Genomic DNA, 15,909 nt, shown 5'->3' on the forward strand with positions numbered 1-15,909 from the left:
GAAGTGACACCTGTAGGCAACTGGCGCGGATAACTAATTAAATGACGATTGATCAGTTATCGACCGGGGATGAAAAATGATTAAATTACTAAAATGGCTATATGTATAAAGAAATGCCAATAAATATCAATCAAAAAGAGGCTCAAAAACTTTCCTCATTTGCCTTAGCTCGATAATCATATCTGCTCCCATGCCCCCACAAATCCACCATTCAAAGTGCCATACCCTTGTCCAAGGCAGTGCACCATGCACTGCTGACCTTGCAATTATTTTCCCTGCTGTTCTACCTCTCTCCAAATGGAATGGTAGCCACTGCCAGTAGTTGCAGTTGACAGTTCGCGACGCGAGGTTAAAGTTACACTCGGGGGGCCGTCCAATTCAAGCTTCAAAATGATGAGCAGATCCCCAACAGCAATTTTGGTGCTACTCTGCTGTACCCTGGCCCTCTGCCAAGCCATTCAGGAGCTGCGGGATGTGCCAACGAATAGGATTGCTGCTCCGGGCGAAGCTCAGTACTATCTGATGGCCGATGCTGGCTCCTCGGTGGGTCCCAATGATGCACTGAAGCGCACAAATCGATCGCTGCTCAAATGGTGGGATGATCTCTTTAGGCAGAATAATTGCAACAGTTGCAACAACAATTATAACAACAACAACAATGCTGTGTATCCAGCTGTGGCGCCTGTTGTTCAACCTCAAACCAATTGCTATGGCAACGGCCTGCAGCTGCAGGACTTGGATCCGTTTAAGCAAATGAAATTGTTCAAGAAGATGCCAGATCTGTTTGGCAATCCGCTTGGCAACTGTGGCGGACTGTGCGGTGGCAACTGTGGACAGCAGCCGCAGGTTAATTATTTGGCACCTTCTCCGACCCCTGGCTATGGCGGGGATGATGGCTATGCCAAGCCGAATGCCGAGTATAATGGTCCTGGCGATGGCGATGCGGGCTATGTGGCTCCAGTGGTGGCTCCTGCCGGCAGTTATGATGCTCCTGCGGTGCCTCCTGCCAGCTATGAGGCGCCAGCGCCAAGCTATGAGGCTCCAGCTCCTAACTACGAGGCGCCTGCTCCTAGCTATGAAGCTCCTGAAGCTCCTCCTTCCAGCTATGACGCGCCTGCTCCCGTTTACGATGCACCAGCTCCTCCTGCAGCCAGCTACGAACAGCCAGCTGCCACACCCGATAGCTACAGCAAAGTGTCAGACTATTCCCCGCCTGCCAGCAGCTATAATGCCGATCAGCCACCGCAGATTGTCTATCAGCCCATTATCTATGTGTCTGCCCCACCAGCATCCAGGACAGAGGTTGCCACAAAGGTGCAGGTGGATGAGCAGAGCTACAACAGTCAGCCCTCGTCTCCGGTCTATGAAGCGCCAACACCGCAAGCGTCTCCGGTCTATGAAGCGCCAACGCCGCCAGCTCCTCCGGTGTATGAGGTGCCAACGCCTGTAATGCCGCCCTCATACGCAACACCACCACCCTCGGCCACGCCCTGCGGCAGCTATCTCCCAATTTGGGGAGTGCCTGTCTATAACTATGGGGCGCAACCAGCGGCACCTCCACCAGCACCTGCCTATGCTCCTGCTCCTCCGATCTACGCCCCAGCACCAGTCGCTCCTCAGGCTTACGCGCCTCCTCCGGTCTATGCTGCACCTGCCCCTCAATCACCTGGCTATGCCACGCCCAGCTGTGAGACGCCCATACGACTCTCGCTCATCGATCAACCGTATCGCGTGGCCCCCGAACTCTTTGAGGAGTACAACTATCGGCTGGGTTTGGCCGCACAGAATCGATTATAGTCCCATAGATCTTTATACGCTGACAATTCCTGTAAATAAAATGCATCTAACGGTTTGTGGAATGATTGTTTATATCTTATTTTTGGGTAGGGGCATACAAATGGGTTCCATGATTACTGAGGGAACGATTGCTGATCAAGTATGGGGCATACATACATATATATTCTATTCCGAGTAGAATCTGCTTTGAGATATGTTTTTTAGGTAACCATTGATTGATTTATGTATTTATTAAATGTTCTGCATGATTATTGATTGATGAATTGCGTAAAGAGATTGATTGGTTGTAGCGGTAGGGTGAATTTTGAGTGATTATGAATATCAATTGTAGTTTTTAATGGGAGATTTTTCAATGGTTTCCAAATTTGAAATACTCCAAGAAAAGTCTTTAAAGGATCTATTTATTTGCTGTAACTTTTCTGCATTTTTCAATGGAGAAACATTTTTACATATTAACCCAGTAACACCACATATTAAAATTGTTAATATTGGAAAACCCAAGGAAAGGTCCAAAAGTTAATGTATATAAAAGACAAAAAAGTATATTTTTATACCCAATAGCCTAGTCGATAAAGCTATGTCTGTCTGTCCGTCCGTTTGTCCGTCTGTCCGTCCGTCTTGTTGAGCGCCTGGATCGCAGAGACTGTAAAAGCTAGAGCCATTATATTTTGCATCAAGATGGCTGTAGGCTCACACTGAGCCCCGCTTCCTTCCGCCCCCACAAAGGTCGAAAATCTCCCACAGCAACAAGTTTGAAGATAAAAGAAAACTAAACTAAAACGCCATTCCGTAGGGCATGACCATATCTGTCAGATCACCGAATTGGGATCAGATTGGATCATTATTATAGCCAGAATGAAGAAATAATTTTGCAGGGGCAAAACCCACCCCGTCCAGCAGCTTTATAATAATGAATGAATGTATAATGAATGTCGAGGCTTCAATAGGCGAATTACTGCTCTTTGTTAAAAGAGATTATTATGTATACATAGTACATACAGTTGCGAAAAAAATAATAGCACCACTACAACACATTTTGTTCTTAGACAAAAAAAAAAAAATTAATTACTGTTGCGATTTTTTTAAATTTTTAGTTTTTTCATATAGTTAAGTATTCCCCATTAACAAACAAAGTGTTGCCTTTCTTCAAAATTCTGTCTTTATATTTTTTTTTTGAACTTTAAGAAAAAATACCACGAATATGGCGAAAAAAATAATAGCACCGTTAGCACTATTTGAAGTGAATATCCGTAATTTCGCTGAATTGACTTTGTATAAACCACGTATTTATTAGTTTTAACTAATATTTCATTGTTTCTATCATAAAAGCTAATAATAATCATTACAATAATACGTGGAAAGCTCTGAAATGCGAAAAAGCGCGACCCTTGCAAACAATTTATGTTTGACGTAAAAACTACAGAGAATTTGGTCAATTGGTAGGCAGTTTCAATAAAATGATTAAAAACGCCTTAAACTATGAAGAAAAAAGTGTAAAACACGTGGATGAAAACGATCTATGACCCCTTTTAGGGTCAAAAGGCTGATTCGCGAGAGCAAGAAGGTTCCCTTCAAGCCTGCTATCGAGCTTAAAAAAGAGCTTAAAATAAAAGCGACGGGCTAGAAAGTTTGGAAATATCTTAGACAACATAGCCTAAAAGCCTGCTGCCCAAAAAAAATCGCATTTTTAAACGCCAGACAAATTACTAAGCACATGATGTTTGCAAGGGAGCATGCCAATTGGACATCCCTATAATGGAGCATAAATTTTAATGTCAGATGAGTAAAAAGTGTTTTATTTACTGAAAAGGGATCTCGATCATACTTAAGACGTTCAAGGAACACCAGTACACCAAAGAAAACCATTAAAAATAAAATGTTGAATTTAATGGTATGGGCCTGCTTCTCTTACTATGAAGTAGGGCCAATACATTGACTATAAACCATCATGGATCAGCAAGTGTCCTTGAATTTCATGGAGACAGTAATGCTACCCTTTGCAGAATACGAAATTCCACTCGTATGGGTCTTTCAAACGGAAAATAGCCCCAGCATGAAAGCAAAGGAATGGTTCGGGGCCAACACTGAACGTGTTAAAGTGGCCTGCACAGTCGCCTGACATAAAACCCATCGAAAATGTGTGGTCTGACGTCCAGAAGGCAGTTGCTAATTCCAAACCAACCACTGTCGGATCACTTTGAGAACAAATTTAAGAGTCCTAGTCCAAAGCTCCCCAAAAGCTATGCCTGGACTTAGTGGATTCCATGCCAAGACGCTGCGCAGCTGATGTTGCCAAAATAGGACACTGAACTAAATCTTGAATGATAAATATTGATTTAGAATTAATAGTTCAAAAGTGTTAACTAAGAAATTTATTACTTGTTGGTCATTTTTTAAATTTTAAATCAATTTTTCAAAAGTGGTGCTATTATTTTTTTCGCCTAATTTTACGAGTTTCACTAAAGTTCCATAAATAACTTAAAAGCCTTACAAAAAAGGTGATTTTTTTTGTTGTTCCCAGATTTGTAAGAGTCTTCCCTTTCTAAAAATGTGCTTAAAGTTTCCTTAAAGTTAAAAATGTTGAAAATTGCTTGTGGTGGTGGTGCTATTATTTTTTTCACAGCTGTACATACGTGGTTGGGACTCTTATTTATTCTTTTATCTCCAGCCAAAAGTGTAGAAGAGATTACTTATAGTAGATACTCCAGAAAATGATATTTCCTAGATCCCATTGAATGTTTATCTCAATCTTTTCCCATGCTCAAGCATTATCAATATAAAACCCCCATAAACAAACACCAGAAGAGAAAATATGCTGTTATTCCCTGGAAATTCGTTGTTCAATTATTTTCTTCTGCTTACTGTTTAATTTGTACTTAGTTGCTCAAGATACATGCTTACATACATATGAACATATATTTATTTTCTGTTTGGTTTACCAGAAATAACCTTCATTTATTTGTACAAACATTTCGACTGCCCCAAACGATTATCGAATCGCACCGAATTGTATCTGCAAAAGCGATCCATACCCTCCAATCCACAACACTCCGTTCCCGATCCCGCCTCCGACTGTTTGTACAGTTGTGTGCAAGCGAGCAACGATTTCCGTTCGACTTATCAACATGTGGCATACCACAAATCGACTGTAAGTATGCGCCAGACTATCGCATGTGGCAAAGAACATGGTCGGGGGCAGAAAAAAGAAATAAACCCCGGGAGTAAGTCAGTTGGTCGCTGGCTTGCCTGCCTCTTGGCACTGTTCCTTTGTTTTCATTTTCAAATTCAAATTCCAGAACAAATTGCATTCAAGATAAACCAGCAACCAGAGGATTGCCTGCCTGCCTTATGCGGGCTGCCATCAGGGCGAGTTCTGTGAAATGTGATAATAATATAGACAGATAGACCCAAGCCAGCCCCATTCCCATCTCCATCTCCATGACCATGATCATGACCAAGTGAAAGTGAATGCAGCCTTGGCGCTTAGCCTTCTTTCCAGCGGCTACCCCAAACTGCTGCTGCTGGTCATCGTCCATGACTCCACTCGGCTGTCTGTCTGTGCCGACTCCACTTTGCATGTGGCACGCACGCACTTCTCCGGCACTTGTCTTCTTTCACCCAACGATCATCACTTCGCAGCGCCCCACATTCGCACAACTCCCCCCTTCGGACTCCCTGTGTGTGTCTGTGCATGACGCTCTGTTGGTTTACATAATCTCTGGTCTAATCGCTTGTTGAGTGAGCGAGAAATATGGTTAATAAATTAGCCACGGGGCAGCATGTCTATGTCGTAATCGTTGTAGCAGAGAGTCAAACAGATCAAGTGCTGTATGTGCGGAAGGAGTGGCAACGAGAGTGGAGAGATCAAAGAAGTTCTGTATTAAGTGATCTGTGAGGGTAATACGAGAGTAGTTCAATTGCTTAATGATTGTCTGAAGCGAATACAATTTTGAGGCATTGAGTTGGTGGCAAATAAGTGAGGAAATAGCTACAGAAAGTGCCATAAAATAGTGCTCCTTAAATGATTATTCTAACTGAAGAAAATATATTCCATTGGCCATTCATATCTTTCCATGAATTCATAATCTAGTCACAGACCAAGAGGTTCTTCCGAATGTAGTTGGATAAAAGAGTTTTTAGAAGGAAAAAAACCAGAAAGATTTCTGGTAAAAGGTTTTTAATGGAAATAGCTGAGTTTTAAAATTTGTTAATCAATTGTACAGAGACTTGAAAGACTTAATGAGAAATTCAATAAGCTGGTTTCGGAAGAAAGATTCATAATTTCACTCTACATAAATTAGAAATTTCCCCATTAAACTAGGAGTTTGAAGAGAATGTATCTCAAAGAAAAACCATTCCAAATGCTACCGTTCAAAGAAAGGGCCCACTGCAAAAGATAAACTCCATGAAAATTAAAAAAATTTGATCAAAAGAACATCTTGATAGTCATTTAAACTCCACTACAATTTTCTCTTCACTTAATACCCAACCAAAATGATCAATCGCAAGAAACGGCCGAACCAATTACAAGCATATTCGAGTGCATAATTATATTTTAAATCTGGATTAAGTGATCAACCAGCAAAGAACCGTTTCAGATCCTATCAGATATCAGGCATCAGGAAAACATGAGTTGGAAAAACAACCCCACACAGATTTTCTCAGAACTCAAAAGTCGAGAGCCGCCGCTGCCGACGCCGACACCCCGTTGTTGTTGAGCATAATTGAGTGGGGATGGGAGGAGCCCAAGTGCCATGATCATAAAAAATTTAACAGAACATAAACAACAAAACGCAGAAACATCTATCTCTCTTTCTGGTAGTATCTGCAGTTTGTATCTTTCTCTTGAGTTGCGAAGGCCTGAGGGCTGTGGCACTTGCAACCACCACATGCGGGGGCCCTCACAAAAATAGCGCCAATGCTGCTGTAAAGTGAGGATCTTGCCAGATGAAGATATGTAGTTATTTTACTCTATACACGATAAAAGAGTTTAAAGATTATAATATTGAATGGGAAATTTATTTAAAATGTCTAAAAGTTCAATTATTTATTGGATGACAGATAAAATATCATTTTATGTGAGAGTTCTGCAGGATACATTTTTGTAATTTGATTCAATTCTTTTTTCCATATTATAATTCGGTTTTAGATCTTCTTTTGGATAAAAAACTACTGTTAACTAAAAAACTAAAACAGTGACTCTCCCCACTAGAAAATGGTTTGCAATTATGAAAAAAGTTATTAAATGATTATTCTATTAATCATTTTAGGTGAGTTTTGAAAAGTTTTCATAAGTTTTGAAAATATTCTTGCTGTGAAACTGCTTTAAAACTCTTTAAAACTTTTAAAAGTGTATTATAATTTCGATATCCTCTGCCATGTGCCAGTCGAGGCGTTGAACTGTGCAAGTGACGAACCCCAAGAGGGGAGTCCGAAAAACCGTCTGTCTGCCGCATATTTGTGGAATGAGTTTTGTTTGCTGCTCGGAGGCTCTGTTGACTCGATCGTCGAGTGGTTTGCAACTGTGAGACCCCCCCGTCTCTCCTTACATATTCATGCTCGAAAATATGTATTAATGTACAAATACGTACATACATACATACATGCAAATGTACGCACATACATATGTATGTATGTTTATATGTGTATTTATGAACATAGTATGTATGTACATACATATGTATGTATAATTGCTTTCGGTGTACATATATTTTGAGAAACATTTTTTGGGAGAACATTTTCATTTGTTTTATATTTAATTTTCGTTTGTACATTCTTGAATTTTTATATTTAATTTTCGTTTATTTATGTAGCATTTGCTATACGTAATAAATTTCCAACCCATTCCGTCTGTATATGTGGGTCGTTGGCATTTGATTGCATTTTCAATTGGCTTCTAGAGGAGGAGAAAGTGTGGGAGCATTGGAAAGGAATTTTCCAAGAGAAAATGCATTGAAAACTGAAAATCTAATTACAGCACTCAAGTTGGGAGCTTAATCTGTCTCAGAAGCTTCAAAAAGAAACTCTTCCATTGGGTACAATAAGTGGAGCTTATGAACATACTTCATTTGTCTTTCAGTGTGATTTTCTGCCAAAGAAGCAATACATAAAACGATGGTTGGCTATTGTAGGTTCTTAAGTATAGCATTAAGAGCCCAATTGTACCGCATTTTAAATGCCGGCTGTATGAACAATTTATCTGAATTTAATTGATTTTGGATAAGCTATAAAAATTAATAAATTGTTAATAATTATTTCCCACGTTTGATTGAAGTATCTTAGGAAACTAAAAAGTGTATCTTATGACAGCTACACACATACATATGTATGTACATATGTATGTATGTATGTATGTATGTACATATGTATGTACATATGTATGTACATACATATATGATATAAGAGTCCGACCTAACGAATCTGACTTATAAACTTTCTGTGTTACTTTAAAAATCAGGGATTTATTGTATGCATGCACACCTACCTATGCACACACCTATGTATGTATGCCTACCTCATACATCATGCAACATCTTTCCGCCTACGTCCTTGTGGTCAACATGTTGTTGCAGAAGGCGTTTGAGTTCGACCTCGATTTCAGATCTAACTTTCATTGCCGCCATTTTGATATAGTTAAGTTTTTCACGTCGCGGATATTTATGTATCTTCCGTTTTCGCGTTACTCCTAGCATGTAATAGTGATTTTAGATAAACAAGATTAAACAAACAAGAGTGCAGGTGGGATGTTTTCGTTAATTGCAGTTTTGCGGCAGCCACGCTCTTGGCTTGCACAGCTTCTTCCGTTCTTCCTTCCTGCGCCTCGAACATGTTCGACGTCGATATTGTTTGCCGTGCAAATCGGCTAGTGCATTTGTTGTGTAACTCCCTCGCATCAGCCACCGCGTGGTTTCGTTCTCTCCGCCGTGTAAATTTCATGCGTAAATCTTCGTGTAGCTAATTTGTGTTTGTGTCGAAATCGTGCACCATCCCCAGGTGGCAAACTGCAACTTATTCATCGAGCAAGTGTTTGGGCTTCCATTTCGCGCGCGTTTCGTGTTCGCTGTTGCATTGAAGCTGCGCTTGTTCGCCGCGGGGATCATTTATGCCGTAATGATTTGACTATCGTGTTTTTGCACCTGGGCAAATGTGTGGGAGCTCATCCTCCGCTTGGAGTAACCCTTCGCCTTGATGGAGCCTCACATTGCTTGGAGCACCCAAACACCCGCTTGTATAGTTTGCCATTCTCCTTTTTCGCGCATTTGTTTCTGTTGTTGCAAAAGAAAAACTGCGGTTCGAGTTGCGCCTGCACGCTCATTTGGTTCGCCACACTCTCCCACAACTTCGTTTCGCTCTCCGATTCGTGTGTGTGTTACAACGACTTTCGGGTGCCCTCGAGTCAAAGAGAGCGACAGCGGAAGCAAGCTAACAAAAAAGGTGAGTAATTTAGATAGATTAGAATTAAGAAGCGTATACAATATTTGCCTAGCCATTGTTTCTACAGTCTCTTTGATCGCGTCGAACTTGAGCTTAATTTTACCCTTTGCTAATGGGGAAAGGGTTTATGTTAGCATTTAAGACAGCATTTGAAGAGAATTTAATGAATATTTCTATCGAATAAAGACGAATATAATATTAATTATTATACCAAGTCCCCAAAAACCTGAGACATTGCATAAATGACATGTGTTCTACTTCTTATGGAACATGCTCTTAATATTTCGCAACATTTGTGGCTTTAACCAGGCCGCTTACCCGTACCCTCCCCCACTCACTCTTCGTACTCCCACCCACACCACTGTAAAGCTGTGCACCAGAATTTCTGAAATGTTTGTACATTTTCGCGAACCTAAACGTTATTTTCATACAACAAAAATACCCCAAAAAGTTAAAAGTCAGCGATAAATGTTTTGTGGAGCATTGGCGCTGATGGAGCAGAAAAATACCCTAAGAAGAAATGTGAAAGAATTAGTTCAAGCCACTTACTGCCGACTAGACAGATTCCAGTGTCTATATAAACTAGGGAATCGATGGAGAAAGGCATCAGTCACCTTTGGTCACTTCCAACAGCTCCAACCAGCTTTTCTTCAGCTTCCAGCTTCAATCTTCAATCACCAAATCTTCAATCAAGATGAACTCCTTCGTGTGCTTCGCTCTCCTCGCTCTGGCTGCCACCGCTCTGGCCACACCCACCAATGTTGGATCTTCGGCCACCAGCGGCTCCACCGTCTCCCTGTCCGCTCAGGATGGCGAGGTTGAGGGCATCACCAACCAGGGCTACGGCGATCTGACCCGTCTGCGCAAGTCTGCCTACGGTGGCAGCTCCAGCGGCGGCAGCTATGGTGGCTCCAGCATCCCTGCCCCACCCTGCCCCAAGAACTACCTGTTCAGCTGCCAGCCCAACCTTGCCCCAGTCCCATGCAGTGCTCCCGCACCTAGCTACGGATCCGCTGGTGCATACTCCGCCCCGGTGGCCACCTATGTCGCACCCAACTATGGCGTGCCCCAGCACCAGCAACAGCTCTACAGCGCCTATGTGCCCCAGCAGTTCAATGGCTACCAGTACTAAGGATCGATCAAAGGATTCCCATTAATGGAACACGAATACGACTGTCGAACTAAACACACAAAAATCTTTTGCCAGGTTTTCAGAAAATGACAAAAAAAATATTTATTGCAAAAATTAAAACCACAAAAAAAAAACTTAATGAAAAATAGTCTATTTATTAATTTCCCCCAAACATGGTTCCTTTATGCATCTATTAACAGAGCCAGAAAATTACAGTCTCTACCGTAGAACGTCCCATTAGGCATTTGGAACTGAATAACACTGTATATCAGTAGAAACTCGGATGCTCTTCCCACCCTTATTTCTGAAGAGCTTTTTCTTTGCTGTGAAAATTACTTTAAGACCTTGTCTTGATGGCCTTGTGTATCTTATAGTGTCTTATATTAACACTGCAGTGGTCTGTCTGAATTTCCTTACTGTGTGTTTACCTTAGGTTTATTATTGAACAATTGGGGATATATGTACATACAAATGTATGAATGTATGTATGTACATAAATATGTATGTAACTAAAATAACATAAATAATAATGGCAATCAGTTGGGTGTGAGCACCTTTTACAGAAAGCAATTTCAACTAATTATATCTACAAAATAATAATTATTATTTTCTACTGACACTCATCAGTCAAAAGTATTAAGGCACTGTGACACATGTCACATGTCCATATTTTTCTTAACATGAGTCGTGTACCCTTGGGCTTTAGTACTCAAACGCGTATCTTCCTGGGACCTCTTGCAACTAACTGCCTGCAACCATCTTCGACCATCTACTAATAGACAATTTCTTCGCATAAAAAATCATTTTTAAGGGTTCTTCTTTTAGTTGAAACGGTTAAATATAACAGTAAGAGCACTTCACTGAGTACTTAGTTTTGAATTCCATTATATCTCCTGATTTTAGTTTCTAGTCTAATTTGTTAGTCTCCCCTACTGGGCCGATCAATGATTTCAAACATTTCTTCCATCAAAATGTTGAATTTGTAAATTAAGCTAGCTGATGGTGACGTTTTTTAATTGATTTGATTTTTTTTTTTTTTTTTATACTTGCACCCTGTTTCTAATGTGTACATTTCAGGCGTTCCAAAAAGTTCAATTCGAAAGACTGGAAGGGTCTCCAAAATAGTTGTGAAAGTGATGAGGTGCGGCACTAATATTATATTGAACAGAACTTTTTTTATACCCGGTACTCGAAGAGTAAATAGGGTTTATTGTATTTGTGCACAAAATGAATGTATGTAACGCACAGAAGGAAACGTCTCCATAAAGTATATATATTCTTGATCAGCATCAATAGCCGAGTCGATTGAGCCATGGTTGTCTGTGCGTCCGTCTGTCCGTCTGTATGTCTGTCCGTCCGTCTTGTTAAGTGCCTGGAGCTCAGGGACCATAAAAGCTAGAGCCACCAAATTTTGCATCCAGATCTCTGTATGCTCACACTGTTACAAGTGTATTTCAAAAATGAAAACTAAAATCGCCATTCCGTAGGGAATGAACATATCTATCAGATCACCAAATTGGGATCCGATTGGATCATTATTATAGCCAGAATAAAGAAATTAATTTGCAGTGGCTAAACCCACCCGCAGCTTTTGTTGTTGTTTTCACATTCTCTCATTCACACTCTGCTTCGGGCTCTGCCTCTGCCGCGAGTCTGCAGTGTGTGGGTCTAGGGAAGGGGGCGAGCTTAAGGAGCGTGTTGCTGTGATAAGCGCTGTAGATAAAGATGACAGATGAAGAAAAAATTTAAAATTTGACAAAATACCGCTAAGGTGCAGATGTAGTACTAAGTGCCGGGTATAAAAGTTGTGACGCGTAAGAAGCGTCTCACACGTCCCTTCTCGTTAGAGGTAGGTTTCACATGTAAGCTTTGAAAGAAGTTTTGACTTTTAAAACTCATGAAAATTAGACAATTTTAATGCCACAACTCTATCAGAAAAAGTTGGGTTGTTTCTTTGTGGAAATAAAAAGTTATATTTTGTCGAGTAGTGTTTTCAATGTATGTATCTTTAAATAACAAAACCTATTTTTATAGATCCCAAAAAATATAAAAAACTAAAGAAAGCTTAGATATACTTATTAGTCTTCTGTGTGCATTCATAGTTACAGTCTTCTAAAACAATTTTATATACTCTTCCCAAATAGCGTATAAACTAAAACGCAAGCAGATTTACCTTTAAATTATCTACTAAGCATTTCTTACCTCTTATCCAGAATTAAATGATTTAAAACCAATTTTCGGGGTCTCTGAACCCCAAAAGTGAATGCTGCAAAAAAGCGCAAAAAATAATTAATTATATAAAGTTATTTGGGATTTTGCAACACATCCGCCGCACAATGCCCAGATAGACAGAGACGACGACCCAAATCCACGTGCAAAAAGGGGAGAACTGTGTAAGTGGAAAGTGGAAAAGTGCAAACAGTGTTGGAAATACGATATCCCATACAAGATCCCAATCAACTGGTTGAATGGACAGACGGGAGACGAGGCAACAACAAATGCAACAATTGCTGACCTTCGGGTTTCAGGTGACACATAAGGTTTCGCTCGACAGAAAGCTTTTAGAATAGTAGGGTTCCGACCAGGGCATGATTAGGATGTGTACGCACCTTCTTATAGCAGGAACATTAATGACCATGACTTCAGTCTTTTACCCAGGAACATGCGACATTATGTCCGGATCCCATCTATAGTTCTTCCCCCCCTAAAATTGTGTAAATTGTATCGATCTTAAGCCTCTATTTTCCCCTCTTTGGAATTTTGGAATGCCACATTTCTCCCTCTTTAAACTCCATTTTTTCCGCTAGAAATGTGGCACCCACTAACCCCAATTTGAGGGATGGAATGGTGCATACTGGAGCACACCTTGTCCCCATTGTTGCAAGTGTCTCTCTTTATCTTTCGCTTTTCGCATGGCATTGCACTTTCCACTGAAAATTCATAAAAACCGACTGACCATCGCCCCAATCGCCGGAGTCTCAGTTTACATCTCGCGGAAAGAGTAAATCCATCAGCAATCCGAGAATGTGGAAGTATCTGGTTCTCTTCTGGGGGCTCTGTCTGTTTGGCTGCAGTGTGGCACCATGTCAGGGCTATACCACGCGGTGTGTGCGAAGCCTGCCCCTGCCGCTCTATCACTTCATACCCGTCCGCCTCTACACCCCGCAGTCGCTGCTCGAGGGACTGAATCAGGAGGAACTGCTGCGAGAGCGAAGACAACAGCAGATCGTACAGGAGGTCATTGTAGAGAATAATTTTGGTGGAGGATTTGGTGGGCCTTCGTTTGGACCGCCCCCGTTCGGACGACCTTCGTTTGGCGGTGGAGGCTTTGGGCCTGGCAGATTCGGACCTGGTCGAGGCGGTGGATTTGGAGGAGGTTTCGGTGGATCCTTTGGCGGTGGCTTTGGCGGTGGATTTGCTCGCAGTTACAAACAGGAGGAAGAGAAGGCGCAAGTGCCTCAATATAGCGCGCCTCCTGCTCCAAGTGCTCCCCTATATAGCGCTCCTGCTGCTCCATGTGCTGCTCCAAGTGCTGCTCCATATTCTCCTCCTGCTGCTCCCCCTGCACCTCCTGCTCCCAGTGGCATCTCCGCGCCGGAATGCCCAAAGAACTATGTCTTCTCCTGTGAGGCTGTCATCAAGCCCGTGCCTTGTGCTGCTTCCAGCTCTTGTGGTTATTGAGAGAAGCAAACGACTGACTAATAAAACAAAGAGATTTGAATGGGAATTATTAATTATTCTTACGGAATTTACGGGAGGGAATGAAATAAGTGATGCAGAGATCTCGAATATGTGGGATCGATCTGTGTAAAAGTTGGGTAATAAAGGGGGATTAACGACTGTTTTTATCAATTGAAAATGAAGACAGATTAGAAGATTATTTACCGTATTTACCAAGACATAAGGAATGCAATGATATATTGATCTTTGATCCCAACAGCCAAATGATTTATCTAATTCTTGGCCCTTAGGTTCCTCACAATTCCCTAGAGATTTTTTCCTGAAAATCTTCCCAAGATTTTCGAAGATCGAAATCAGATAACCATATAATTATATTTTGTTTTTTCCTAGTCTCTATATGTACATACATATGTACATACAGTTGCGAAAAAAATAATAGCACCACTACAACACATTTTGTTCTTGGACAAAAAAAAAGCAATTACTGATGCGATTTTTTTAAATTTTAATTTTTTCATATAGTTAAGTATTCCTCATTAACAAACAAAGTGTTGCCTTTCTTCAAAATTCGGTCTTTATATTTTTTTTTTAACTTTAAGAAAAAATACCACGAATATGGCGAAAAATATAATAGCACCGTTAGCACTATTTTAAGTGAATATCCGTAATTTCGCGGAATTGACTTTGTATAAACCACGTATTTATTAGTTTTAACTAATATTTCATTGTTTCTATCATAAAAGCTAATAATAATCATTACAATAATAGGTGGAAAGCTCTGAAATGCGAAGAAGCGCGACCCTTGCAAAAAATTTATGTTTGACGTAAAAACTTACAGAAAATTTGGTCAATTGGTAGGAAGTTTATAAAAAAATGATTAAAAACGCCTTAAACTATGAAGAAAAGTGTAAAACACGTGGATGAAAACGATCTATGACCCCTTTAAGGGTCAAAAGGCTGATTCGCGAGAGCAAGAAGGTTCCCTTGAAGGCCGCTATCGAGCTTAAAATAAAAGCGACGGGCTAGAAAGTTTGGCAATATCTTAGACAACATAGCCCAAAATCCTGATGCCCAAAAAAAATCGCACTTTTAAACGCCAGACAAATTACTAAGCACATGATGTTTGCAAGGGAGCATGCCAATTGGACATCCCTATAATGGAGCATAAATTTTAATGTCAGATGAGTAAAAAGTGTTTTATTTACTGAAAAGGGATCTCGATCATACTTAAGACGTTCAAGGAACACCAGTACACCAAAGGAAACCATTAAAAATAAAAGGTTGAATTTAATAGTATGGGCCTGCTTCTCTTACTATGAAGTAGGGCCAATACATTGACTATAAACAATCATGGATCTGCACGTGTCCTTGAATTTCATGGAGACAGTAATGCTACCCTTTGCAGAATACGAAATTCCACTCGTATGGGTCTTTCAAACGGAAAATAGCCCCAGCGTGAAAGCAAAGGAATGGTTCGGGGCCAACACTGAACGTGTTAAAGTGGCCTGCACAGTCGCCTGACATAAAACCGATCGAAAATCTGTGGTCCGAAGTCCAGAAGGCAGTTGCTGATTCCAAACCAACCACTGTCGGATCACTTTGAGAACAAATTTAAGAGTGCTGGTCCAAAGCTCCCCAAAAGCTATGCCTGGACTTAGTGGATTCCATGCCAAGATGCTGCGCAGCTGATGTTGCCAAAATAGGACACTGAATTAAATCTTGAATGATAAATATACATTTAGAATTAATAGTTCAAAAGTGTTAACTAAGAAATTCGTTACTTGTTGGTCATTTTTTAAATTTTAAATCCATTTTTCAAAAGTGGTGCTATTATTTTTTTCGCCTAATTTTACGAGTTTCACTAA

General features: G+C 40.7%; 3 protein-coding genes across 3 annotated transcripts; all 3 read left to right on the forward strand.

The window, feature by feature from the left end:
* The first annotated feature begins 327 nt into the window (after positions 1 to 327).
* LOC117901936 (extensin) lies at positions 328 to 1,862 on the forward strand. Its single transcript, XM_034812904.1, has one exon. It carries the CDS (start codon positions 391 to 393, stop codon positions 1,795 to 1,797), a length of 1,407 nt encoding a protein of 468 aa, XP_034668795.1. The 5' UTR covers positions 328 to 390; the 3' UTR covers positions 1,798 to 1,862.
* A 7,962-nt stretch (positions 1,863 to 9,824) lies between these two features.
* LOC117901989 (vitelline membrane protein Vm26Aa) lies at positions 9,825 to 10,450 on the forward strand. Its single transcript, XM_034812999.1, has one exon. The coding sequence runs from the start codon at positions 9,926 to 9,928 to the stop codon at positions 10,361 to 10,363; it is 438 nt and encodes a 145-aa protein (XP_034668890.1). The 5' UTR covers positions 9,825 to 9,925; the 3' UTR covers positions 10,364 to 10,450.
* Positions 10,451 to 13,321: 2,871 nt separating this feature from the next.
* On the forward strand, positions 13,322 to 14,090 carry LOC117900519. The gene is made up of 2 exons (XM_034810914.1): positions 13,322 to 13,823; positions 13,857 to 14,090. Exons 1-2 carry the CDS (start codon positions 13,388 to 13,390, stop codon positions 14,042 to 14,044), a joined length of 624 nt encoding a protein of 207 aa, XP_034666805.1. The 5' UTR covers positions 13,322 to 13,387; the 3' UTR covers positions 14,045 to 14,090.
* The last annotated feature ends 1,819 nt before the right edge of the window (positions 14,091 to 15,909 follow it).

Source organism: Drosophila subobscura, chromosome U (assembly GCF_008121235.1).
Source record: "Drosophila subobscura isolate 14011-0131.10 chromosome U, UCBerk_Dsub_1.0, whole genome shotgun sequence".
Taxonomy (NCBI): Eukaryota; Metazoa; Arthropoda; class Insecta; order Diptera; family Drosophilidae; genus Drosophila; species Drosophila subobscura.